At 60.8% G+C, this 26,647-nt stretch overlaps 1 protein-coding gene across 1 annotated transcript in view; it reads left to right on the forward strand.

Annotated features, from left to right (window-relative positions):
• Nucleotides 1–584: 584 nt before the first annotated feature.
• Nucleotides 585–26,647, forward strand: part of LOC118664101 (Down syndrome cell adhesion molecule-like protein 1) — a 94,730-nt gene continuing 68,667 nt past the window's right edge. Inside the window, exons 1-10 of the mRNA XM_036323973.1 lie at nucleotides 585–664; nucleotides 889–1,001; nucleotides 2,098–2,244; nucleotides 9,093–9,371; nucleotides 12,550–12,825; nucleotides 14,160–14,456; nucleotides 16,112–16,384; nucleotides 23,269–23,547; nucleotides 23,929–24,048; nucleotides 24,875–25,051. Of these exons, the coding sequence (XP_036179866.1) occupies nucleotides 585–664; nucleotides 889–1,001; nucleotides 2,098–2,244; nucleotides 9,093–9,371; nucleotides 12,550–12,825; nucleotides 14,160–14,456; nucleotides 16,112–16,384; nucleotides 23,269–23,547; nucleotides 23,929–24,048; nucleotides 24,875–25,051 (2,041 nt within the window). The remainder of the gene's footprint in view (nucleotides 665–888; nucleotides 1,002–2,097; nucleotides 2,245–9,092; nucleotides 9,372–12,549; nucleotides 12,826–14,159; nucleotides 14,457–16,111; nucleotides 16,385–23,268; nucleotides 23,548–23,928; nucleotides 24,049–24,874; nucleotides 25,052–26,647) is intronic.

Consider the following 26,647-nt stretch of genomic DNA (forward strand, 5'->3'; position numbering starts at 1 on the left):
CCACCAGAGTGCTGAAGCTATTTGAACCCATGTGAAACGAATAACTATTTAAAAATGAAATCCCAAGACAGCATAACCAGAAGGAGAATCAAAAGGCAGGATGGCTGCCTCCGGTGTGTGAGGGAGAGTGAGCGGCACAGGTGTAGGGGTCTGCAGGCTCCGTGGCAGAAGCAGCGCTCACGGAGGGAGCCACGGGGGAGCCACGGAGGGAGCCACATGAGGCCGACTGTGAGCAAGGAAGGTCTGGCTGCAGGGCAGAGCCCTGGACTCTGGATGGGTCCCTGACAGGAGGTGAGCTCCCCAGCCTGGGAGACACTCAAATGAAGGCTGGAGAACCTTTGTCAAAGATGTGGTCACCGGCCGGTGTGGCGCAGTGGTTAAGCGTCAACCTATGAACCAAGAGGTCACGGTTCGATTCCAGGTCAGGGCACATGCCCTGGTTGTGAGCTCGATCCCCAGTGGGGGGCACGCAGCAGGCAGACGATCAATGATTCCCTCTCATCATTGATGTTTCCATCTCTCTCTCCCTCTCCCTTCCTCTCTGAAATCAATAAAAATATATTTAAACAAACAAACAAAAAAAGATGTGTTCAGACACTGCAGTGTTCAGCCTGCACCTGTACAGCCTCCTGCAGAAAGTGTCCCACCTCCAGATGCCGAGATCGTGAGCTGGAGCGTGGAGGGTGGGACACCACGAAATGTCCCTGTGAGGAGGGTGAGCCGGTGTCAGCGCTCTTGTCATCGGCTGAGGGGGTCACGCGGCCCGCGGTGGGGGTGCCGACCTCTACATAATAGGATGGGAAGGGCACGGAGCACCCAGCCTGCCTCCCCGTGAGGGCCTCCCGGGGTCAGCAGTCCTCCCTGAGCCAGCGTTACCCTCTCCCCCAGCTTCCTTCTCGGTCAGCATCACCGTCCTAATGCCAGGCCCTCCCCGTGGAAGTGGCAGCCGGGCGTCTCCCCTGCCCACCTGGCGAAGAAGCAAGGCCCCCGAGAGCAGCAGAGTCAGTGCTCAGTCTCAGTCCCACTGGGTCTGGGGTGGGAGGACATGGACCTGAGCTGAGGGAGCCCAAAGCCAAATGCAAGCCCCTCCCAACTCTCAGGTCCGCAGGCTCCCCTTTCAAAATCAGCCCCGACGCGCTCCAGTTCAGGTTTTGCCTGAGAACCCAGGACAAGAAAACCTGCTCCATTCTGAGTGGAAACAGCTGTCCGCATCCGCAGAATGGGTGCACTGCTGCCTGTCCTTCTGTCCTTCCGTCCTTCTGTCTTCCCTGCCACATCCTGACAAAGTCTGTGGAGGGGCAGGACAAGTGAGACCCGGCCTGGGCTCGGCCTTGCGGAGGATGGTGATCAGGAACTGTGTGTTGAATGCTGGTGTGTATCTGTATCCCAGGTCCCTGTTCCGACGGTAGCTGAGCCCCAGTGTTTGCTTGTTGAGTGAATAAGTGATTAAAATTGCAAGAAGAGGATTGAGGCCTGTGTTTAGTTCAATGCAGAGGGACAGCTGGGAGCCAGAAGGCCTCAGTCCCAGTCCACTTACTGGCTGTGTCCTGACAATGGAGAGGCATCTCTCACAGTTGTAAGAACAAAAGAGCAATGCCTACGAAAGACCTTTGCACACTCTTGCAAAGAGGCGAGACAGATGAGGATCCTGTTCTCCAGATGAGCACTTACTGTGTTCCAGACACTTGGTTATTTTTTTAATCCTTACAGCCACTGTTTGAAGTATTATTTGCAACTCTTTGTACAGATAAGGCTCAGAGAGGTTAAGTAATTTGCTCGAGGTCACACAGCCAATAGAAGGAAGAGTCAGATTGGAACCCAGATCTCCTCTGACTCTAAAGTCCCATGTCTTTCTGTAAAACCCTGAGGCGTTTCACTTAAAGGAACAATTACTGTGACTTCCGTGTGTTTGCACATAGAGACTCCTCATCTATTGGAGATGCTGCCCTGCCTTTGAGGCTGCACCAACCTCACCCCCTTCCCCTCCCCTTCCTCCCCCTGGGCAGTAGTCCTGGCCGGGAGAGGGCCAGCTGCCGAGTTGCTTCAGTGGTTTGCCCAGATGTGGGAGTAAAGGACACGTTCTGCTTGTGTCTCCAGAAAACAGGTTTTTTATCACTTTCCACGGCGGGCTGTACATCTCCGACGTGCAGAAGGAGGACGCCCTCTCCACCTACCGCTGCATCACCAAGCACAAGTACAGTGGGGAGACCCGGCAGAGCAATGGGGCCCGCCTCTCTGTGACAGGTAGGCCGGGGCGGGGGGACGGGGAGAGGAGGGAGGGCACCCCAGCCCAGCCCTGGGCCTGGGCATGTCCACGCCATGGACCAGAGAGTCTCAGAGAAGATTAAAGGACTGGTATGGAACCGCTGGGGCAAACCTTGCCCAGTTTGTTTTGGGGTGCCCTTCATATGAGGACGCAAAAAAGGAATTATTTAGAGGCATCTATACCTGAGGGAGGCCCACTCTCCTGAGGAACTGTGTCACTATTTATCAAACAATGAGCGTTACAAAAATGCCCCCGCCTCTTTCTTTGCCTTTGCTGCTAGGAAGCTCATAGATGAAATCTGATGCTCAGCCATAATAATGATTACATTTGCTTTGATTTCATTAGATTAGGTTGGATTAGGGAGCCTTTTCATTTTCCTTCTACCTCTAAGTATTTCTTAAGATTTTATTTTATCTATTTACTAGAGACCCGGTGCACGAATTTGTGCACAGATGGGGTCCCTCAGCCTGACTGGCAATTGAGGCTGGTGATCAAGGGAGTGAGGGGCCACGGGAGGTTGGCTGGCTGCAGGAGGTTGGCTGTCGGAACACACTGACCACGAGGGGGCAGCTCCTGCATTGAGGGTCTGCCCCCTGGTGGTCAGTGCATGTCATAGCTACTGGTCGACTGGTCATTCAGTTGTTCAGTCCTAATGGTCACTTAGGCTTTTATATATATAAACTAGAGGCCTGGTGCACAAAAATTTGTGCACTGGAGGGGGGGAGGTCCCTCAGCCTGGCCTGTGCCCTCTCACAGCCTGGACCCCCTCGGGGGATATCCACCTGCTGGCTTAGGCCCACTCCCTGGGGGATCGGGCCTAACCTGGCAGTCAGACATCCCTCTGGCAGCCCGGCAGCCCTCGGGGGATGTCCACTTGCCAGCAGGGAGCAGGCCTAAGCTGCAGTCAGACATCCTTAGCACTGCTGAGGAGGCAGGAGAGGCTCCCACCACCACCACTGTGCTGGCAGCCGTCAACCTGGCTTGTGGCTGAGCAGAGCTCCCCGTGTGGGAGCTCACTGACCACCAGGGGGCAGCTCCTGCATTGAGCGTCTGCCCTCTGGTGGTCAGTGTGTGTCATAGTGACCAGTCATTCCCAGTCATTCTGCTGTTAGGGTCAATTTGCATATTACCCTTTTACTATATAGGATAGAGGCCTGGTGCATGGGTGGGGGCCAGCTGGTGTGCCCTGAAGGGTGTCCTGGATCAGGGTGGGGGTCCCACTGGGGTGTCTGGATAGCCTGGGTGAGGGGTTAAGGGCCTTTTTCAGGCTGGCCATGGCTGCGGGCTAGAAGCAGATATCTGGGATTTATTTATCTTCTATAATTGAAACTTTGTAGCCTTGAGCGGAGCTGAGGGCCAGCAGGGCAAGCGGGAAACTTGGCTTTCTCCATCGCCAGGGTCAACCCAAGCCTCCTGCTCGCTCCAGCTCCGTGGCCGCCACCATCTTTGTGACAGAGTGAGGGAGAGGAGTGATTGTTAATTTGCATATTACTCTTTTATTAGATAGGATAAGTACATTTACATTTTTTGTGGTAGCCCACCTCACAGCATTTGAAAGTAGGCAGGAGATAGTTTGCAAACACAATATGTCTGCAGTGGATAAAGGACTCCCCTGAAGTGCTGACTGCAGCTGAAGGAGGGTGGAGGCTAATATTCACTGAAGCCAGGTGCCAGCACTTCCCTCCTGTGCTGTCAGGCACGCCCTCGCCCAAGAGGTGTGTGCTGCTCTTCCTATTTCAAAGGTGAGAAAAGCAGGGCTTAGGGGAGCCCAGCACTTTACCAGGACTCGCTCTCTGACCCCAGCGTCCTCCAGCTGCTGACCCCCAGGGAAGGGCCAGAGGAGCCCCACACACACGCCCAGCCACTGAGCGAAGAAGGGTGCAAGGAGCCCTGGGGGCCGGTTTTCGGGGACCTGCCCTCCCAGCTGCGGCCCCCAGTCGTGCTCCGCAGGGCCTTGCAGTCGCTGGCGCCTCCTGCCACCTGCAGGCCACGTGCTCTCACCTTCCCTGTGGCATCCTCTCCCAACCAGTTCATCTAAATGCTGGCCACAGCCTCGCCCCGTGGGTGTGACACCTTCCTAACCCTTGTGGCCACAGTTTGAAACGTTCTGCTCTTGAAGCGATGGGATGGGAGCGGCCTTGGGAAGGAGGGTGGATTGATGGTCAGACTCCCGGTTTGGAGACTAGACCCCCCCAAATCATGCCACCTCTCTGGAAGAGGAGCCGGACCGGTGACCGCTCCGATGCTGGCGCCTCTGATGGGGTGTGGTCTGGGGAGGACTGCCTTGGCCAGCAGGTGGCTCTGCCAGGTTCCCCTCTCATTTGTAGGCAAGACCAAGGGGACAGGAGCCAGGAGGGCAAGGATCGGGCTCTCTGATGCCTCCTGTGCCTCCTGCACCTGGCCCTATGCCTGGCACAGAGCAGGTGCTCAGGAAACAGTTATGGAATGAACCACTGCATAAGGGAGCTGTGCTTCATCGGGTGAGGAAAGGGGGCTGCACTACGCGGCTCCATCTTCGGGGCTGGACGTAGGGCTCAGCCACTTAATTCCCAAATGTGTCAGTGGTTCCATTCCAGGTCACAGGGACTTGTCTGTGCATGGTGCTTCGCTCTCACAGCGCAGGGCAGGCACGGACACCCCGCCTCCTGCAGGCCTGTTCCTTTCCCTGTCACAAATATTTAGCCCTCCATCCTGCTAACTTCACCTCCAGTTTGGAGGGGAATAACAACATTCCCTCAGAAAAGACACTCGTTAAACTGGAGGGTATGCCAGCCCTTCTCCTTCTGTCTTTATGGCCCACCAGCTGTGAGAAGGAGAGAGTGGGCAGAGAATCAGACACACAGCCCACATGGAGAGACAGAAATAAGGACAGGAAGGCACCCAGACAAAGGGGAGAGGCTCAGGCTCGGGAGAGAGACATTCCTCAGCGTGGAAGGGACCTGCAGGGAGCAGCAGAGAGCGGAGGGAAGGGAGCGAGGGAGCCAGGGGAGCGCCCTGCTGTGACTGGATGGGATGCTACCAGGTGATCTGCAAGCTGCTTGTCTTGGCAAAAATGCAACTGATCTGGAGCAAGGCCATGGAGGGGGGAATGGGGTGGGAGTGCCTGTCAGGCCTCAGCCTCCATCCCCACTGCCCCCGACATTTGAGACCCACTTCCAAGTTGAGGGTGAGGGTCAGTCCCAGGGACTGGGGGTTTCGGCTGAGATGTTTCATTCTGTGGCCAGAGCCCCATGAGCCCCTGGGGCTGTGGCTGGAAAGGCGTGGCCCTGCCCAGCCAGAAGCTCTGGGCCAGCAGCTGGACCAGGGATGAGGAGAGGTAGCGGGGTGTCTGGGCGGAGGCACCTGGTGTCCGAGGGGTCTGACCCCAGCACACCCCCAAGGGATGGCTACCCCTCCTGCTCCCAAGCCTAAAGGCAGGAAGAACAGATGGGGCCGGTGTACGGGGCCGAGCGCTGTGGGTGGGCATTGATAGGGCGAGGGCCACAGCCAAATCAGAATCCTTCATCCTCAGAGTGACTGATGGAGTGAGAGGGAGGGGAGGAGGGGAGCCAGGACATGCAGCAGCCACACTTCCGGCCTCGCCCCACTGCGCACCAGCTGTGCATCCAGCATCAGAGAAATGAGGTCTCCAAGCCTCCGCCACCTCCTCTGTCAGGTGGGCGTGACAAAATGTGCCCGCGAGGGGTCGTGAAAATTAAATAGGGTCCCGCTGCAGACAGCCTGGTGGGGTGCTTGGCACGGGCAGGCCCGGGGAGCGGCTGCTCTGTTGTAGCTGCTGTCGCTCTGTTGCTGCTGGTTCTTACTCCTACATCTCCCCAGCATGGGGCGGGGACAACTTCCATGGTTTGTATTTTTCCAAGAGGAGGAGGCAGTTGCAAGAACAGTGTGAGTCCCTAGAACACAGCCTGACACTAACCCCGTGCGTCGGGCTTTCCTCCGGTCACAAGTGCTTTCGGGCACCCGCTCTGGACAAGGCGTGTCGTGGGCTTTTGCAAAAGAGGGACCCAGGGCCAGAGAGGCTGAGACCAGAACAAGCTCCCCAGGTCAGAGTCCAGGGCCAGGGCCGCAGCCGTGTCTGCGGCATCCTCCGGGCAGCGCTGTTCAGCCTCCCGGGGCGTCCAGATGCCCCGCCCAGCCCGGCACCCGGGGTTTCTCGGGGCCCAGCCCTTTCCCCCCCCATCCCCCCCCATCCCCGTCTCCCCATCACCCGTCTCCCCAGCCCAGCAATACCGAGCCCCGGCTGCACACGCCACAGCGCATCCTCCGCTCCCGAGAAGGAAAGCGGTTTCTCTCGCTCAGAATCTAATTTCACGCCTGAGACTCGCTGATTAATCCCCTGCCCCTCCTCCACGGCCTGTCAGCCCCTCCGCTTGTAAATTCCGCGTGTGCCACAGAATTTGTGTGTTTTGCATCAATTAAGTGTCACAGTGAGTAATTCTTCCCTGGCACCGGGTTTGTTTATCCCAACCATTCCCACAGGGGGCGGGGTTAGAGCCGCAGAAACTGGCAGGCAGGGAGGCCTGAGAGCAGTTGCCCTGCACGTCCATCCACACGGTGGTACCACGTCTGCATGGCGGTGCCACATCCACACGGCGGGGGTGCCACGTCCATCGAGCTCTGGCACACACGTTGCCATGTTGCCTACAACAGCCTGACGAGGGCTGGAGGCAGCCCTCCCCTCCACCTCCCATGCAGATGAGGAAGCAGGTGCTGAGGGACCATGCGCGCCCAAGGGCACGGGTGACCTGTGACCCCGGTGTCTGCAGGGTCTCCTGTGTCCCAGCGGGGCTCATGCGAGAGCAGTGGGAGGTGGGAAGGGAGCAGAGCCTCTAGGAAGTCCTGCCCAGGAGGAGCATGTCCGCCCGGTCCCCTCCGGGGGAGCTGAGCTGGGATGAGGGGACCGCCTGAGCCCAGGCGGCTCCAGGGACTCCGTCGCCCTTGAGTGCGCTCAGCATTGGATGATCCACCTCCATCCCACTTGCTGAGCCAGGTGTGGGCGACCTGGGTTCTGCTCTGGGCTCTGCGGTCTGACCCCGGCAGGTCGCTGCCTCGCTCTGGTCTCAGGTCCTCATCCAGGGGAGCCCGCCAGGCCCCTGAGCCAGCGCTGCGGGTCCCTGAGCCTGGGAGGCTCCGCAGCGGGGGGACCTGCCCGCCCATGCTGCGTGCCCTGCTCATCCTCCTCAGACACCTGCTCGGTGCCAGGCCCGGAGACGCAGCGATGGGTCCACACTGCCCCGAGGTGCCTCAGTCCTCTGGGCGGTGATACAGGCCTGGTGCGCGCTGCTGCTGGCGAGGGCCCTGCGGATGGTGACAGTGACTTCTCCTGGGAGAGGTGGGTGGGTGGGAGGGGGAACCTCCCTTTTCACATACTGTACACTCGCCCACACCTTCAGGGGTATATATTACACTTTCAAGTGTTTCTGTAAAAAGAGGAGCTGGTTTAAAAATAAAATGAAGGAAAAAGGAAGCTCTGGGAGCCCAGCGAGAGTGGCCTGTCGGGGCGGGGGGGGGGGGGGGGGGGCAGGGGCGCCGTCCCAAGGATGAGGAGGAGGAGCTGGCCCGGGAGGTGGGGACAGCATGGACCTGCAGGCACGGTGGAAGCGCTGAGATGAGGTGGGAGCGCTGAGATGAGGGGGGAGCGCTGAGATGAGGTGGGAGCGCTGAGATGAGGGGGGAGCGCTGAGATGAGGGGGGAGCGCTGAGATGAGGGGGGAGCGCTGAGATGAGGTGGGAGCGCTGAGATGAGGGGGGAGCGCTGAGATGAGGGGGGAGCGCTGAGATGAGGTGGGAGCGCTGAGATGAGGTGGGAGCGCTGAGATGAGGTGGGAGCGCTGAGATGAGGTGGGAGCGCTGAGATGAGGGGGGAGCGCTGAGATGAGGGGGGAGCGCTGAGATGAGGTGGGAGCGCTGAGATGAGGCGGGAGCGCTGAGATGAGGCGGAGCGGTGTGGAGGCCAGGCCAGGAGAGCGGTGGGAGCTAATCATGGGGCCTTGGAGCTTGGGCAGGAGTGCATTGTGTCCTGTGATGCAGGGGAGCCTGAGGAGCTGTCACAGCAGAGAGGCCCCAGGGGAAGGAGCTCGGGGAGGCCTGGCAGGGTGAGCGCCAGCCTGAGCGAGCAGCGGGCACCACTCGGAAGTGTCACGGCCGTCACGCACAGACCTGCCTGCTCAGGTTTTGGGCCTCGGAGTCCAGGGCTCCAGTCCTGCGCCACTGCCTTCTCTTGGTTTGGAAAAGCAAACAGTGGGTAATTGTTGGGGGCAAAGAGGCTGTTTGCAGAAGGCTTAGCTTCCAAGCCCTTCTGGGTGCTGGGGAAGTGCACTATCTGCCGGACTGCTGGTGGGGTGACGGGACAGGGCAGGCGATTGTCCCCCATCCTGAGGGGCACCCACAGGCCAGGCTGAGGCCCAGATCAAGCCTTCCCCATCATCGCCAGCCCCAGACATCACAACGTTCATGTCACAGGGACTCGCTGCTCCCGAGGCTGGCCAGCCTGCGGGGCTGTGGTGTGGGGAGCTGCGCACGCTCCCTCTGCACCTCAGGCTCTTCCCTTTCCCGTCGTTGTCTGTCTGTCCTTCTAGCTGTGTCAGCCCGCCTTTCCCCAGCCCCTGCTCCCGGCCAGGGGTCTCAGGGCCTCCGTCCAGCAGGAGCGGGAGAGTTTGGGCCAGCGTCTGGCTCAGGGAGACACCGAGAACCCTCGCACACTGGGGGTTGCTCCTCTGGGCACCAGTGGGCAGCAGGGCCTGCTCCGGGTGCTGCCTCCCCTCTCCCAGCCCCATGGCACCGAGCCCAGGGCCAGCCGGGGCCACCCAGACACTCTGCCTTCCAGACCCTGCCGAGTCCGTCCCTGCCATCCTGGACAGCTTCCACTCCCAGGAGGTGTGGGCCGGCCACACCGTGGAGCTCCCCTGCACCGCCTCCGGCTACCCCACCCCCGCCATCCGCTGGCTCAAGGATGGCAGGCCCCTCCCGGCCGACAACCGCTGGACCAACCACGTCACAGGGCTGACCATCAGCGACCTGCGGACCGAGGACAGCGGCACCTACATCTGTGAGGTCACCAACACCTTCGGCTCAGCCGAAGCCACAGGCACCCTCACGGTCATAGGTGAGTGGGGAGGCTGCTCTTCCAGCCCTGTCCTTGACAGTGGCCTTTAAGAGCACGAAGAGGGGAGGGGAGGGGCCTGGGGGCAGCTGCGCCTGCCTCTGGGCCGCCCTGGGGAGTGTCTCCTGGTTGGGAAAGGCAAAGCAGACCTGCCTCTGGCTCCAGCATGATGGGCAGGTCACACCCCTCGTCTGTGAATGGGATCGTGATCCCTGGCTTCCTACCTCCCAGAGGTCACAAGGTCAGATGGGCCAAGAGGGTGATGGGGACAAGCTTGCAGGGTTTCCGGCTTGTGGAAGGAGACGGTGTCTGTACGAAGGGAAACCAGCGGACGTTGCTGCATTAGAGAACATAACTGTCCCATCAGGCACTGGTGGAAACAGCCCAGGCGTCCTTCGGGGGTGGTCCTTCCTCTTCCTGCCCAGCTCAGGGCCCCAGGGGAGCAGAGAGGCCCTGGGTGTAGAGGGGAGGAGAGGCAGAGAGCTGATGCCAGGGGAGACCCCTGGAGCAGGATTGGTGAGGCCCAGGGCATCCTCTGCACCACCCCTCTCTCCCCCACCGCCGCTGGCCCAGCCTCCAACTGCCCTCTGTAAGTGAAGAGGTCCTCCTAGCTCTGGCACCGAGTCCGACTCTGAGTGCCTGCTCTCTGAGCTGCAGGGAGCTGCTGGCAGTAGTGGGGCCGGGATTCAGAGACACTCGGGGGTCTCACTCCCGTAGGGCAGCAGTGGCCTGAGTCCTGAACATGGTACCTGATGGCAGCAAGATGGTCACTCGACCTGGGGGGCGTGGAGGCCCCCTCACCACCCCCCTCACCACCCACCCCACCACCCCCTTCACCAGGTCTCAGGAGCACAGAGCTGCAGGTCATGCAGGCCCTTGGGGGGGACGAGAGAGCCCAATCCCCCCAGGCCGGCCTCTGGGGCCGAGGTCCGCATTCAGCCAGATGGGGGCCAGCCTCCTCCGCACAGCCCAGGGCCCGACAGTTCCATGTGTTGATCTACTCTGCTGAGGGGTCCCTCCGACTGGAGCTTGCAGAGAGGCCGACAGAGGGACCAGGGTGCCCCCCACTTCCCGCATTGAGCACTGTCCAAGTTACCTTCCCCCTCCCCACTCTCCTGCTGTACACACATTCACGCTCACACTCACACTCACATTCACACTCATACCCCGTCTCAGGGAACAGGTCGGGACATAACCCCAAATCCTTGGAAAATGAGCAAACCTGACTGGGTAATCTGGTGTCCACAGCACATACAGGCAAGCAGGCACTCACACACACACACACACACACACACACACACACACACACACTACCCCGCACACGCGTGCACATGTGCAGGGTGCACACACATCCCTCTGCTGTGCATGCTCACATCCTGGCACACGCACAGATGCACAGTAAGTCACTGCCCACAGTGGTGCCCGGGGCGCCCAACCCTGTGTGCCCACACACAGCTGTTCTCCTCGGACCCTCCTCTCCCACCCTCCCCCACAGCCAGGCTGCAGACCTGGACTCAAAGGGAAGCGACATGGCTTCTCTCTGTCTTCCGTCTTCTCCGAGAGCCCCTCCCAGCCAGGGTCACGGAGGGGAAAGCAGTGCTTTTCCTGCTCTTCCCCCAGTTCTGTAACCAAGCCCCCCTCCCCCCATGCTGCCTCCACGCCCAGCAGGGCAGCAAGGAGAGCGCGGCTGGCAGGGCCGGGAGGCCTGGTGGGTGAGCAGGGGCTGCCTGTCTCTCTGGGCCCTGGCACTTCCTGGGCACAGACAGAGGCTGGGAGCCAGGAGGGAGAGCTGGCATGAGCGGGCCCAGGCTGGCTGCACTCACCAGATGGACCTGTGTCTCGCCTCCTGTCGGCCGCCTCCCTGGAGGGGTCTCGGCCTCCTCGCTAGGCCCTCAGGGCCATGGAGATGGGGAGAGAGCCTCCTGGGGCTGGGAACCAGGCGGCCAGTGCGACCATCGATAGACAGGACTCAGGGAGCAGTATGGATAGAAAGCTAGAGAGGTCAGGGTTCGAGGTCAGAGGTATGGTCACCTCAGCTGCAGGCTCGATCCCCTGCCCCAGTCAGGGATCCTTCCACCCTCAGGTGACTCACAGGCTAGAGCAGCAGTTCTCGAACGACCCTTTCACAGGGGTCGCCTAAGACCATCGGAAAACACATATTATAATTACATATTGTTTTTGTGATTAATCACTATGCTTTAATTATGTTCAATTTGTAACAATGAAATTGGGGGTCACCACAACATGAGGAACTGTATTAAAGGGTCGCGGCATTAGGAAGGTTGAAAACCACTGATCTAGAGGGAGAGAGAGACACAAAGAGATGATAAAGACCACATGCTTAGCTTGGGTTTAGTGCAGCCAGGGAGGCCTGAAGAGGGACCCTGAACCCAGCCTGCGGGGCGGGGGGGGGGGGGGGGGGGGGGGAGGCTTCCTGGAAGAGATGACCCCTGAGCTCAGGGTGGAGGATAAGAAGGAACTAGGTAAAGGGGTGACGACACTCCAGGCAGGACCTAGGGCAGGAGTAGCCCATGGGGTGCAGGACCTGTGGGCAGGCTGCCTCTCAGAGGCTGCTCCTGAGATGAGGGGCAGGTCCCATAGAGCCTGGTGCCCTTGAACGTCCCCTGAGCTGCTGGGCTGTGGAAGTTCTGAGCTGGGCAGTGGCAGGCGGCAGCACGGGGCCAGATGCAGGGACACGGGCGACAGGAGACGGGAGACGGGAGGCAGGGATGTGCAGACTGCCGGGGGCAGGCCAGAGGCTGGTGGCCTGGGGCGTATCAAAGAAGGCGGACCCGCAGAAGGCAGGATTGGTTCTGTGTGGTGAGAGGTGAGTGGTGGGTCCAGGTGCTCCCTGGCGTCTGGGGTGGGTGACAGCAGGATGATGAGTCGGTCAGGGCCCCATCCAACTCAGGGGCTGCAGGGAGCACCACAGCCCCACGAGCAAAGGACCCCCAGAAAGCACAGCCCCTCAGAACAACAGGTGCGGAGACCACTCGGCCTGACTGCCATTTGGCAGATGAGTAAGGTGAGGCCCAGAGAGGGGGGTTCACCAGTCCCAGCCCCTCCGCCCAGGGCTCTGGCACCAGGGCCTCTGGTGATCACAGTGCACCCGCAGCCACGCTCACCCACACTGAGCCCCGTTCTCCCCCGTTTGCCCCCCTCTCTCCCCGGCCTGGCCCAGACCCCCTCCATGTGACCCTGACGCCAAAGAAGCTGAAGACCGGCATTGGCAGCACTGTCATCCTCTCCTGCGCGCCGATGGGCTCCCCCGAGTACACCATCCGCTGGTACCGCAACACGGAGCCGGTGCTGCCCGACGAGGCCGTCTCCATCCGTGGGCTCAGCAACGAGACGCTGCTCATCGCCTCAGCCCAGAAGAGCCACTCGGGGGCCTACCAGTGCTTCGCCACCCGCAAGGCCCAGACCGCCCAGGACTTCGCCGTGGTGGTGCTGGAGGGTGAGCTGGGTGGCCCGTTCGGAGGGTGGTTTCGGGACTCCTGAAGCCCTGCGGGGGGGGGGGGGGGGGGGGGGGGCGTGCCTGAGCCCAGGCGCCCTGCCTGCCCGGATGGGAGGCATGTACCGGCTCTTCCTGTGCCCCGGGGAGATGCCTGTCTTAGGTAATCCCCCCGGGGCGCTGGGGGAGATACTGTTCTAATGGTGCCGTCTTGCAGTTGAGGAAATTGAGTTTTCGGCCACTTGCCCAAGGTGAAGTGCCGGCAGCTTAGAGCAGGGGCACGGACAGCGAGGCCGGTGGGAAGGGCAGGGAGTAGAGCGGGGGGACGCCCAGAAGTGAGGGCACAGGAAAGAGGCAGGGGAGAGCAGGCAGTGACCCAGCGGGCGCCCGGGCTCCGCCAGGCACCGGCTCTCCCCACGTTTGAGATAAGGGCCCCCGGAATGGGCAGGGCTGAGACTGGCAGCATGTGGGACTAGCATCAGCATGTTGCTGCGACATGTGGGTGGGTGAGGAGTGCATGTGACACTGCCTCGCTTTCTTTTTATGTTTGTTTGGGGTTTTTAATGCCTGTTTTACCCTTTCCACCAGCCCTTATGGAAGGAGGCAGGCTCCTCCTCTCCCGGGTGGCCGACAAGGGCCGTGTCCCTGCAGGCAGCTGGGCGCCTACCTCCTGGGCCAGCCTGGGGGTCGGCCCAGACCAGGCCCAGCCACAGACCCCGCAGCACGGCCTCTGGGCGGCTTGCACTTTAAGCCTCAAACCGCAGGCTGTTTGCGGGAGCACCATCACGCCCCACCCCGCACCCCCTCCCCCTTCTGCCAGAATGAGAAATGGAACCCCACTCCACAGGTCCGGCTGGGTCAGGTCCCGTTTCCACACACAGTGAACCTCTGCGCCTCTGTCTTTATTAATAGCGGGAGGAGGGAGCGTGGAAAGGGAGCAGCTGAGAGAGTCATGTTTTAGGAAGCACTTGCAAAGTCCTGTCCTAAGCATCCTTCATGCATTAGTTCATTTAATCCTCGCAGCATCCGGATAGGAATTCATACTCAGATCCCCATTATCACCATCCTCTATGGGGACGAGCCGGAAAGACTCCGAGAGATTCAGTAACTGGCCCACAGACACAGCGCTAAAGCGACTGAGGGAGGATTCAAACCCTGTGCAGTAGTGACTGGCACCTGACGGGGATTTATGATAACGCGCAAACCGATGTGCCCGAGAGTGCCTTATATTGTCATGGCCACTGCTTCCCCTCCTCCCCGGGGGGGGGGGGGGGGGTGGCTGGTGGGATGGCTGCTCAGCGGCTCGGTGACCCGGAGGGGGCTCCTCACTCCTGCAGACGGCACGCCCCGCATCGTCTCCTCCTTCAGCGAGAAGGTGGTCAACCCCGGGGAGCAGTTCTCGCTGATGTGCGCAGCCAAGGGGGCCCCGCCCCCCACGGTCACCTGGGCCCTGGACGAGGAGCCCGTCGTGCGCGACGGCAGCCACCGCACCAGCCAGTACACCATGTCCGACGGCACCACCATCAGCCACATGAACGTCACGGGCCCCCAGATCCGGGACGGGGGCGTGTACCGGTGCAGCGCGAGGAACTCGGTGGGCAGTGCCGAATACCAGGCTCGAATAAACGTAAGAGGTGCCTGTCTACATTTAAATATCAGAATAGGCTTTGAGTTCCTTTGCCATCTCTGTGGTCCTCATCATTCTTGTGGTGACTGGTACTTGTGATTAGTTGTCATTTTGATTTTAGTAGAGGTCTCTTTCCTCTTTCTCCCCCTTTTCCCCTGCCCTCCACAGTCCCATCGTCCGTGTGTGTGTGTGTGTGTGTGTGTGTGTGTATGTCTGTGTGTATGTCTGTGTGAGTCTGTGTGTGTATGTCTGTATATGTCTCTGTGTGTGTGTCTGGCACAGTTCACTGCCTTGGCATCCCCACCCACTGCACTCCTCTTCCCTTCTCCTCTCCTGCAACCAGCCCTGAGCCAGTCCCCATACCCCCATTCAACCTCCCTGGCCCCAGGTATATAAGCGCCCAGCCAGCATCCACCAGCCCACCGGGACCTTGCCAGGACAGGCCAGGGAAGGAGCAGAGGGGCCAGGCTTGATCTTTGACAGGGGTGTCCACCGAAGCTGTGTTCCCAGTGCACCCCCACAGAGCGTCCCCCAAATGCTCCAGGAGGTGTGAGCAGCAGGAGCCGTAGCATCCTCTCTTCCCAATCCTCTGTCTGTCTCCTCACTACCCCCAAGGCTCTAGCCATCAAAAGTAGGAGGCTCCGGCTGGGCAGGGTCACCCCACGACAGGCAGCTCCAAGGGGCGGAGTCCTCAGGTTCCCCAAGTCTCAGTTCTCCAAGTCACTGCGATGAGAAATCTCCTCTGGAGCCCTTTGCAGCCTGTGACGTCAGATTGGCCCTCATCTGACCCTACCAGTGACCTCTGACCCAAGCACAGAGGAGGCCCAAGGGAAGAGGGGGGCTCTGGACCAGGGGTGCTGGTGGCTGCCGTGGGGAGGGGAGGGGCGGGAGGATCATGCTAAGTCACCTTGCCAAGCAGGTCTCCAACCCCACGTGAAGAGCATGCCCTCCATTTGGCCGCCCTGCCCTTCCCTCTGAATCTGCAAAGGACGGAGCCACAGGTCCTGGGAGGGTCCGGGGGGCAGCTCCTCGCCTCCTGGGTGGGGAGCCTGAGCCTGGAGCCTCTTATGCCCGTCCACACCCCCTGCACGGTGCCTCCGAGCCCCTCGCACCCCACAGGACCATCTGCCCCGCTGACCAGTGCCGACACTCCCTCCCCATGTGACCAGAGCACCCCCACAGGGCCATCACGTGACCAAGCGCATTTACCTGTGGAAAGAAAATGATCAGTTCATCCAATGAGGACCTCCCTACTGCCCTCTAGCTAGCATTATGGCAAATTGAATGAAAATGAGCATGTCCACATTTCCATTTTAACCCCAAATCTTCATCGCCTCAGAAATGAGGACTCGCCCCCCAAGCCTGCCCTTCTCGGAGAGGCTCAGCGCCCTCCTGTGCCCTCCCTCGGGGATGGGCTCGTGCCTGGGCAGGAATGGACGCCTGTCTGTTTGCAACTATTTGAAGCCAGTAACTGAGTCCTGGAGAGACCGTGGGGCCCCCAGTTCCAGGCTCTGCCTCCAGATGAAGGCCACCCTCCCCTCCCCACCAGCAGTTTCCGCCCCCTGGTGGTCTCAGAGCCCAGCACTGAGGACAGCACCCAGGCAGCGGCTGCCCCTGGCTGACCACCGCCCGCCCCTCCTCTCCTCCCTCCTGACCCGCCAGGGCCCCCCAGCATCCGGGCGATGAGGAACATCACGGCCGTCGCCGGGCGGGACACCCTCATCAACTGCAGGGTCATCGGCTACCCCTACTACTCCATCAAGTGGTACAAGGACGCGCTGCTGCTGCCGGACAACCACCGCCAGGTGGTGTTCGAGAACGGCACGCTCAAGCTGACGGACGTGCAGAAGGGCATGGACGAGGGCGAGTACCTGTGCAGCGTCCTCATCCAGCCGCAGCTCTCCATCAGCCAGAGCGTCCACGTGGCCGTCAAAGGTAGGCCCGCCGCCCAGCCGTACGGCCGGCCACAGGGGCCGTGGCCTCTGCATCGGAGCGGGTGGGACACCACGGGGACAGGGCTCCACAGGGTGTCTGAGGGGCAGGGCAGGGTGGGCGCCTGTGGGGACACAAGGCCACGGGGACCTCTGCATTCAGGTTTGCCCCATGGGCTGCAGGGCAAGACAGCACTGACCCCAGAGGAGCCAGGGAGAGAGGCCAGGACAGAGATGGCAGGCTCTGTAGGCCCCTGGACGTCAGCATGGAAGGCAGGGCGCACCAGAGGCTGGCAGGAGGCGGCGAGGGGCGGGGGGCGAGAGCCAGGAGCCTGCAGGCAGCAGGAGGCGGGGTGCAGGGAGTATGCGCTGGGTCCCAGGCTCCCTTCTGGGGTACAGACTGGCTGGTTCCGGACCTGCTGATGCCGCTTGAGGCCTAGGAAGCACCTCCTGGAGCTCGGCCCCCGGCCTGGTACCTGGGAGCCTCTGAGTAACTGTCCATGGATGAAATGAATGAGTGAGTGAATACCAATGCGCGAATAAATGGCTGCATGAAGAAATGAGGGATGCTCCTGGTTCTGGGCTGTGCATGTGTGTGAAGCTCCCTCCCACATCCACTCCTGAAAGCCGCAGGCCTGGGGACTGTCTGGGCGGGAGCCTGGCTGCTCGGGAGCAGGATGGGGAGGTAGGACCCACCAGGCATGGCTGGGAAGAGGTCAGGGAAAGCCAGGCAGCCTCTCCTTAACCCAGAGGGACCGAGGGCTGGGGCAGGGCAGGCCGGGAGGAGGAAAGCTCCCGGGACAGCCTGAGGAGGAAGGAGGAGAGACAGGGCCCGGAAGGACACCTGGACATCGGCGTCGCCCCGGCGGCGGGGACACATACTCCAGAAGAAAGCTGGCCTGGGCCCTGGGGGAAGGTCGCTGGCACAGGGGACCCCAGAGGGGCCCCAGCTCCTGACGCAGGTGGAATGAAGGCCTGTGGCAGGAAGAGGGAGGTCTGGGAGAAGGACGAGTGGGGAGGTGGACGCTGCCTTTGGTTTGGCCCCGAGCCCGCAGTGGGCGAGCAGGTGCATGCACCTGGGGGCGGCGCGCGGCGCTGAACGTGGGCGGAAGGCGGGGTCGGTGCTTCTCTCCTGGGCTCCTTGTCACCAGTCGCCCTCGTTGGCACACCGGAGCTTGTCACATGCCTCCTTGTGCACCCGCCCCTGTCACAGCGCTAGACGGTGTGTGTTTCTTGAGCTGACGCTAGACAGCCGTCTGGCTTAGGGTGACTTTCTGGGAAGCCTTCCCTTGAGCCCCGAGAACTGGGCGTCCTGTGGCCCCCTCAGGCCCGGGGGCCCATATGGCGTCTGCCTTCCTGCTTCTCAGCCAGGCTGCGGGCCACCGCGGCCACCTTCTCGGCCTGAGGCCTCTGCCCAGCCCAGGGGCCTGGTGCTGGCAGGAACCTCCGACCCACAGGCCACAGCCCCGTTCGGTGGCCCCTCCCGGTATCACGGGCCTCCTGGATCCATTCCCATTACAAGCAGGAGACCGAGAGTTCCCGGTGTAAACATCACATATTAGAACATCTAACCTCTGCTCCCTTAGACCGCCCGCACCAGTGAGCATGTGGCCTGGTTTGTTGGCTTAAAAAGAAAAACAACAACAAAAAAAGAACAGGCCTCCAGTGAGTGGCGGAGCATGCGGAACATTCTGAAAGCTGCTGCTCATCAATTATTCATCCCCACTCAGGGAGCGATCAGTCCTAATGAATTGAATCTGATGCCTTCCGTCTGAGCGGCTCGCTGGGCCTGTTGAGATAGTGCGGTGCTGAGTGACAGGGTCTCCCAGCCCGGCAGGGTGCGTGCGTGTGCGTGTGTGCGTGTGTGTGTGCGTGTGTGGTGTGTGTGTGTGTGTGTTCCTAGAGGCAGAGCCCGCACACCAGCACCCAGGCTGCGTGACTTTCCTGCGGCAGGGATGTGGCAGGCATACCAGGGCCTGTGCCCACACTCCCACATCCCACCCTCCACGGCTGAAAACAGCCCCGGCAGGGTTTTCACCTGTTTCCTCTCCAGGCCAAGAAGCAGCACAGTGTGAGGAGCTCCGAGGCCCTGTGCCCCTGCCATTCCCAAAGCTCGGGCCCTCCGCGCCCCCCTCTCCCCTTCCCCCCTTCCCATCTCATTAGAATGCACTTTTGCAAAGAAGCTGTCAGGACTGATTAGGAGGCGCTCCTGATTAGCTGCTGTGCTGCTCCCCAAGCTCCTCAGAGAGGAGGCAGAGGATGTGCGGGGTGTGGAGGGGGCACTGGCTGAGGTAGAAAGGGACGGGCCAGGGCAACCAGACCCCACCCCTACTGCCTGGCTGGGACAGGCGCCCCTCCCCCAGGACCAGAGCCGAAACCCCGAGTGTGGGAAGGGCCAGGTGCAGGCGGGCAGGGTGCTAGAAGCTCAAGACCAGCTGGAAGCCCCGCATCTCTCTCGGGGGGCGGGGGCGGGGGCGGGGGTCAGGGCTGTGCACAGGGCAGGGCAAAGCCCATGCTTCTCCAGGATTTGGAAAAACGAGTGCTGACTCCATTTCTTCTGGGACTGCTTGTCTTCTGATGAATTTTGAAACACTGAGCCAAGAGCAGAGCACACAATATTTGCATGCACATGCATGCACACACGTGTGCAGAGACCTGTGTGCATGAAAGCAATACACGTACACATTGGCACACACCATATGCAGGTACATGCAACCTGTCCGCACCTGCACATACATGTCCATCGTACGTGCTGGCAGTTACATGTACACAAATGTTTCCTCTGTCCATGTCCTCCTGTGAGGCAAATTCCTGAGCCACAAACGGCAACTGCAGGTGATGCCATATGAGGAATTGCCCGGGTGAGGCAGCTGTGGCCCAGCCAGGTGGAGGGGTGGAGGGGAGAGAAGGCGAGGATGCTTTGAGGGCCTCCCGGACTGTGGTACGTGGGGCAGTGACTGGCAGAGGCGAGCCAGGCTGCAGAGAGGCGAGTGTTTGTGTCTGGGCATCCAAAGAGATCGTTGGCAGGATGCTAAGAGGAGGGCACATGGATCCAACCTGGGTTTGGTGTCTTTAGGGCGCCCTGTAGCTGAAAAATGATGTAGCATAAAAGCCTCCCCGGGCACACGGCCGGATGTTCATTCACTCAGGAGGCAGGGCTGCCACCGGGTGCCTCGTCTCCATCCCACAGCTGGGCCTCTCGGGGCCGCTGGAGCCAAAGCAAGAGCATGAGAGACTTTCCGCCCAGCTCACGAGGCCAGACGGGGAGGGCGCCACGTCCTGTGGAGAGCAAACGGGAGAGACACGCACATTCACACACGTACTCACCCTCATTCGCGATGCCCGCACTCCCCACCCACACGCAGCCTTCCCCCGCTGCTCAGCCCAGCCCCTGGCCGGCTGCCCCTTCCACCCTAGTGAGTGGCACGCCGATGGGCAGCATCATCCTAGTGGCCAGACAGGACTCAGATGCCGACGGTGCCATTCCCTCAGCGACGCTGGCCATGCCCTACTCCGGGCACTCGGGCCCTGTGCTGTGCGCAGGCACACAAGCCCTGCCCTCAGGAAGCCCCTCTGGGGGGAGCGACATGAAAACGGAGTGGGAGGGAGAGTATGGAGGGTGGAGTGAGCCGTGTGCAATCTTACACGGGCGGCAGGGGAGGCCTCCCTGAGAAGAAGTTATTTCTCCTAAAACACTAGACTTGCTACGGCTGCAAAACCAGCCTTGGGGCTTCAGAGATGACCTGGCCCCACCCCCACTTTGCAGATGGGGGCGCCGAGGCTCGGGGGAGAGCAGGTGGTGAGGGGGCGACCTGCCCAGGTCACGGTGTAGAGCACAATCTGGCCTGGCTCCCAGGCAAGGTCTTGCCCCACATCCCTGCTGCAGGAAGGAGACGCTCCAACTCGCCAGCGCCCATCCTCTGCCAAAGGCCTCGTCTCAGAGGGATGAAGACAGAGTGTCCACGGGCCGGGCTGGCGGTCACCTGCCCCCTCTGCCGCGCTCCCAGGCAGGGCTGTGAGTCTTGCAGTGGCCTCGCAGCCGCCTCACTGTGCCAGCACCTGTCCTGGCCCTGCCTCCCTCAACACTGACCGAGTTGCCCTCTTGCCAAGAGGACTGTAGCCAGAGCAGGGCTTCGGAGAGAAGTCCCTGGTGGCGTGGCCCCCATTCGGGCTGCGGTCGGCCCTGCAGAGCCCCCGGCCATCACCACGGAGGAGTCAGGGCCCTGGCTGCTGGGGACGCTCTCCCAGGGGGGAAATGGACACGTTCAACCAGCCGTGTCCCCACTGAGCGCTGAGGAAGGCGCTGCCGACTCAGATGAGAAAGCAGCCCACCCAGGCAGCTGCCCGCAGGCCCCACCCCTGCTCCTCGGTCCCCCCACCCCCCGCGCTCCCCTAGTATTCAGCGAACAGCGAGGAGCCAGGACCCCTCTGTGTTCCCCTTCGGGCAGGGTGCCCCCACCTGCAGGCTCTCCGAGGGCCATCCCCGAGCCAGGGATTCTGTGCGGAGCTCTGCTCACATTCCTCCCAAAGGGGACCCTGACCCCCCACAGCCTCGCTCCCCACCAGCCCACAGCAGGGAGTGGGGCAGGAGCCTGCCTGGGTCTCGGCGTCTGGCCACCTGCCCCCACAGGTCAGCGGAGGCTCTAGCCAGCCCCGGGGAACGTCTGACTCCCCAGGGGTGTTGGCAACCCTCCCTCGGTGGTCTGTCCAGGAGCCGCAATGTTCCACTTGGTAACCCATTGGCTTCTGCCTCTTAGCGGTGTCTCTCTCTCTCTCTCTCTCACACACACACACACACACACACACACACACACTTCAAAGCGTGCGTGCTCCCTCACAGTCCCCACGCCGCCTCCCCCATGAAGCTGCAGTCACCCAGCTAGAGGGCACTCTGCTCTGAGTCCAGCACCTCCGTGTTCGGACGGTGCTTGTCCAACACTCACAGCGTCGGCCACGCTCCCGGGGCGTCTGCCTGTGTTGTGAGCGTGTGCCCGCCTCCCCACGCCCACACGGAGACGAACCCCACGCAGAGCAGGCGTTTCATCAATATTAGATGACTCAGTTAATTAGTGAATTAACCTGCCTTGGAAACTTGTTCCGTTATCTAAATCCCTTCTTACTGAGAGAGACCGTTTTCCTCTTTCTTGCCTGAGCTCAGGCTTCCTGCCTAATTCCCATCCATCGTCTGCATCTGCCCTGTGCTCCACGGAAATGTTCGCGGGACCACCCTTCCCCGGAGCACAGCCCTGCAGGCTCGGCAGGCCCGGCAGCAGCCCCCGCCCGCTGCCCTCCCCGCCCCCCGCCCCTGCCCCGCAGCCCTCGCTGCTGCAGCTCCCTGTCCAGAGGCTCTTCACCCACAGGAGCCGGCTCTGGAGGGGCCACGGGAGGAGCTCCCGAACCCTAGCAAAACCAGCCCCTTGAGGAGCAGCACAGAGCCCCCTCCTTTTCTGGATGAACCCTCCTGTGCTCTCACCACCCCTTGCCCACCTCACAGGTAACCATTTAGGACCAGCCCAGGGCATGACCGACAGACGTTCTTTCATTCACTGTTCTCACCTGCCAAACATGAGTTGGACTCTTATAATTTGCCTAGTTACTGCCCTGGCGGAGCCCCCAGACGCCCAGGGAAGGGGTCATGCAAAGGCTGCCTCGGTGCCCCGTGATCGAGGTGCGGACCGGGCCGCAGGGCTGTGCGGGACCAGGCTTCCCAGCAGAGGTGGCAGGTCTGGGAGGATGAGGCCGGGTTTTCCGGGAGGCCTGCCGGGCTCCAGCTGTGGGCCTTGGTGGGAAGGACTGGACTTCTGGGCTCAGGAAATAAACTGGGTGGCAGATCTGGGCTCTGCCATGATTCCACCAAAAAGCCCAAGGAGGCCAGGGGCCTAGATCTCATCTAGGCACCAAAACAAAACAAAAACAAAAACAAAAAACACAGAGAAACAAAGAAACAGAGGGTGGGTGGCTCAGCAGAGCCCCACAGAGGACCCTCTCGGCGTCTGAGCAAGGGGCACTTGGCCATTACTAGAGTCAGGGTTCCAGAAAAATCTGTCTGGATATCCAAGACCCAGCAAGCCACCCAGAATGCTGGGGAGGCTCCAAGCAGAAGAGCAGAGGCAGCCATAGCTAGGGGTGGAGAGGTCCAGGAAGTGGCCAGAGTCCCAGAACACCTGACGGACGTAGGACCTGGACATGGGCGGGTCAGGAATGAGATGGGTCAGCAGCCACTGGGCTGACCACACATGGTGGGGGGTGAAGAGGACAAATGCCCAGCTGTGTTCGCTCAGGCGCCCCCGGCGCGGGCTGCGGCGTGGGGCTGTGGGCGCTGGTGATGGAGTGAAGGGTGAGGTGGGAGATGACATTGGGAAGGTAAGGGCCCTGCTGAGGGGTATGGCTCTGGCCTGATAGGTCATGCAGACAACATCCCTCCTAAATGGCACCTCTCTGGACCAAGGCCTTTCTCAGCATCCACAGGGCTGCCAAGGTGTGACCACGGCCACCCGGCCACTTCCCGGGGAGTGGGATCATCTGAGGCGTGCACAGGAAGCCACTCCTTCCCGCTCGGGGTGGGCCTGGGGCAGAGAGCAGGCTCCCAGCAAGGTGGAGCGGCTCCTGGGAGAACCAGCCTGTAATCATGGAACCCCAGAAAGGAAGTCTCCTCCTCTCCCTTCTGCCCCCACTTGCCAGGGAAGTTGCTGTGGCCTCATTGAGTTGTCATAGAGATAATGGCTGATGCTCCAGCCAGAGCTGAAAAAGGAGGATCCCCCCACCGCAGCTCAGGCTCCAGACAGGCCCCGTGCTGGGGTGGGGAGGAGCCCGAGGGGGAGGCAGGGGAGGCGTGCGCCTGGCTGGGCTGGGACCGGGGGCTGACAGCAGCGTCCCCTTCCCTTCCAGTGCCCCCTCTGATCCAGCCCTTCGAGTTCCCCCCTGCCTCCATCGGCCAGCTGCTCTACATCCCCTGCGTGGTGTCCTCGGGGGACATGCCCATCCGCATCACCTGGAGGAAGGACGGGCAGGTGATCATCTCAGGCTCCGGCGTGACCATCGAGAGCAAGGAGTTCATGAGCTCCCTGCAGATCTCCAGCGTCTCTCTCAAGCACAACGGCAACTACACGTGCATCGCCAGCAACGCGGCAGCCACCGTGAGCCGGGAGCGCCAGCTCGTCGTGCGCGGTGCGTGGGGACAGGCCGGTGGGGGCGGGGGGAGCGGGAGTCCAGCTCTGTCTGCTGCTCGAAGTCTCTCGGCCCAGGTTTAAATCCCAGGCTTAGGGAAGGTTGGCTCTGGCAGATGCCTTGAAGATCAATAGGTTCAGACCTCCTACTTTCCAGGCCAGGACACCGAGGCCTGGCCTGGGGAGACGCTTGCCCAGTTAGCCGCTGGCAAAGTCAGAGCTGGAGCTCAGAGCCCCCAGCTCCCACCGGCCCCAGCAGGAGCTCTCGGGAGCTCCGGTTTAGAACAGTCCAGTGGGACTGACATTGAATGGCAGGTGCTGGCCCCGGGGGCCTATCAGAGACTGAGGTGATCGGTTTCTCCCGCCTTCCCTCCTTCTGCAGTACCCCCTCGGTTCGTGGTGCAGCCCAACAACCAGGACGGCATCTACGGCAAAGCTGGTGTGCTCAACTGCTCGGTGGACGGCTACCCCCCACCCAAGGTCATGTGGAAGCACGCCAAGGGTAAGCCCCTGGCCAACCAGCGACTCTGAGTAGCCAGGGAGAGGGAGGGAGGACGCTGGGGAGACTCAGGCCTGGTTCCCACGCATCCCTAGGCCGGGGTGGGAGCCCTGGGTTCTGAGCCCCATGGGGACCCTAGGCTACACCCAGTCTGGAGGGCATCCAGGGGCCTGTGGGCTGGCAACAGCTATCATGCTGACTCCAAATGTCCTTTTGTCCCCTCCAGCCCTAGAACTCAGGGCACTCTGTGCTCCCCACTTCCACATGCCCCCACCCTCTGCTCTGGGGTCTCCAAGCCCCATCAGCCCCTGCTCCTCACCAGTTATTCTGGGATCTGGGATCTTGGAGCCCAACTTCACGCCAAGGATGCATTTCGTATCTGACTAAGCCCCACGCCAACCTCTTACCTAGACCATGTCTAGGGTTGACCCTGGGAGGGGGTGGCGTCCAAAGTCCTCCTTGGAGGATGGCGGGCCTCCTTCCCAGGAGTGGCTGCCCAGGACCAGGAAACTGCCATCTGACGGCTCAGTCTTCCCTTTGCCTGTTGCCAAGTGGCCTGAAGACAACTCTTTCTTCCTCTCTGAGGAATTCACCCCACACAAGCTCAGTGCCACCTGGGCATGCCAACTCCACCTCCTCACTCCGAGCCGGCAGGCCCAGCTCTGTGAGGGTCCCTCCTGTGGCCCAGGAAACAGGAGCGGTGTGGGCATGCCACACAATGGCCTTGGATTTTCAGGAGAAAGGCAGCGGGCACTCCCTGGGACACTCCCATCCACCCAGCTCACCCCCAGCCCAGACAGCAGCTCTTCTGACCTCTGCCTCCTTCCAGGGAGCGGGAGCCCCCAGCAGTACCACCCGGTGCCCCTCACCGGCCGCATCCAGGTCCTGGCCAACAGCTCGCTGCTGATCCGCCACGTCCTGGAGGAGGACATGGGCTACTACCTCTGCCAGGCCAGCAACGGTGTGGGCACCGACATCAGCAAGTCCATGTTCCTCACCGTCAAGAGTGAGTCCTGCCCCCGGGCCCTCCTGGCACCCTGGGCACGGCCAGGGCCCATCTCTGCACCCACCTGCCCCCTCGTGGTTTCCATTGGTCCGTGTGTGAAGGGGAGGCCGGAGGATTCCTAGTCGGATCTGGGCTGGGACACTTGGATGGGGATTCAAAAGCACTGACATGCCCTAGCCGCTTTGGCTCAGTGGATAGAGCATCGGCCTGCGGACTGAAGGGTCCCAGGTTCGATTCCAGTCAAGGGCACATACCTCAGTTGCAGGTTCCTCCCCAGCCCAGGCCCTGGTCAGGGGCAACCAATTGATGTGTTTCTTTCACATCGATGTTTCTCTCTGTCTTTCCCTCTCTCTTCCACTCTCTCTAAAAATCAAGGTGGGGGGGAAGCATTAAAAGCAGGGGCCTTGCCAAAACCGGTTTGGCTCAGTGGATAGAGCATCGGCCTGCGGACTGAAAGGTCCCAGGTTCGATTCCGGTCAAGGGCATGTACCTGGGTTGCAGGCACATCCCCAGTGGGAGATGTGCAGGAGGCAGCTGATCGATGTTTCTCTCTCATCGATGTTTCTAACTCTCTATCTCTCTCCCTTCTCTCTGTAAAAAATCAATAAAATATATTTTAAAAAAAAAAAAAAAAGCAGGGGCCTGACCCCGAAAGGCCCCGCTCACCACGGGCTAGTCCCGATACGTTCCTGATGTGCTCATGGGACGTGGGATTTCTCATTGACTTTCATCTGCAGGTTGGCAATTCTATCTGAATAGTCACATTGAGCACTTCATTTTTGTTACGTGACTTACACCTGCTTGAGTGTAACCTGTGACTTAGGAAGGAGGACACCGTATATACAAGGTAGGAGAAAACCTGGGTCCTGACTTCAGATCCAGGCTCTGAAGTGCCCTCCCTGTGCGAGAGGTTCATCAGGCCCCCCAACCCATAACATCGGGGTGAACAGCATGGGAACTGAGGGCAGAAATGGGAGGTGTGCCAGAAAAGCTGGAAGCATTAAAACACATTGCAATTTGGTGCTGCATCAGTGGCTTCTAGGCCCCAGGCACAGAGCCCATCTTGCCGGCCGTGGCACCCCAGTATATGCCTGTACCTGTTGTCACAGACACACATTCCTATGTGTGATCTACCTCTGCACACTCCCAGGAGTCAGCATAACGGGCCCCGGGAATCCTTCCATAACAACCAGGAATCCTGCCATACGGCCCCAGGAATCCTTCCATAACAACCAGGAATCCTGCCATAAGGGCAAGGGATCCTGCCATAAGGACCAGGTATCCTGCCATAAGGACCAGGTACCCTGCCATAAGGACCCAGGAATCCTGCCTTAAAGACCCAGGAATCCTGCTATAAGGACCCAGGAATCCTGCTATAAGGACCCGGAAATCCTGCCATAAAGACCAGGAATCCTGCCATAAGGACCCAGGAATCCTGCCATAAAGACCCAGGAATCCTGCCATAAGGACCCGGGAATCCTGCCATATGGACCCGGGAATCCTGCCTTAAGGACCAGGAATCCTGCCATAAGGACCCGGGAATCCTGCTATAAGGACCAGGAATCCTGCCATAAGGACCCAGGAATCCTGCCATAA

Source organism: Myotis myotis, unplaced genomic scaffold, assembly GCF_014108235.1.
Source record: "Myotis myotis isolate mMyoMyo1 unplaced genomic scaffold, mMyoMyo1.p scaffold_m19_p_10, whole genome shotgun sequence".
Classification (NCBI taxonomy): domain Eukaryota; kingdom Metazoa; phylum Chordata; class Mammalia; order Chiroptera; family Vespertilionidae; genus Myotis; species Myotis myotis.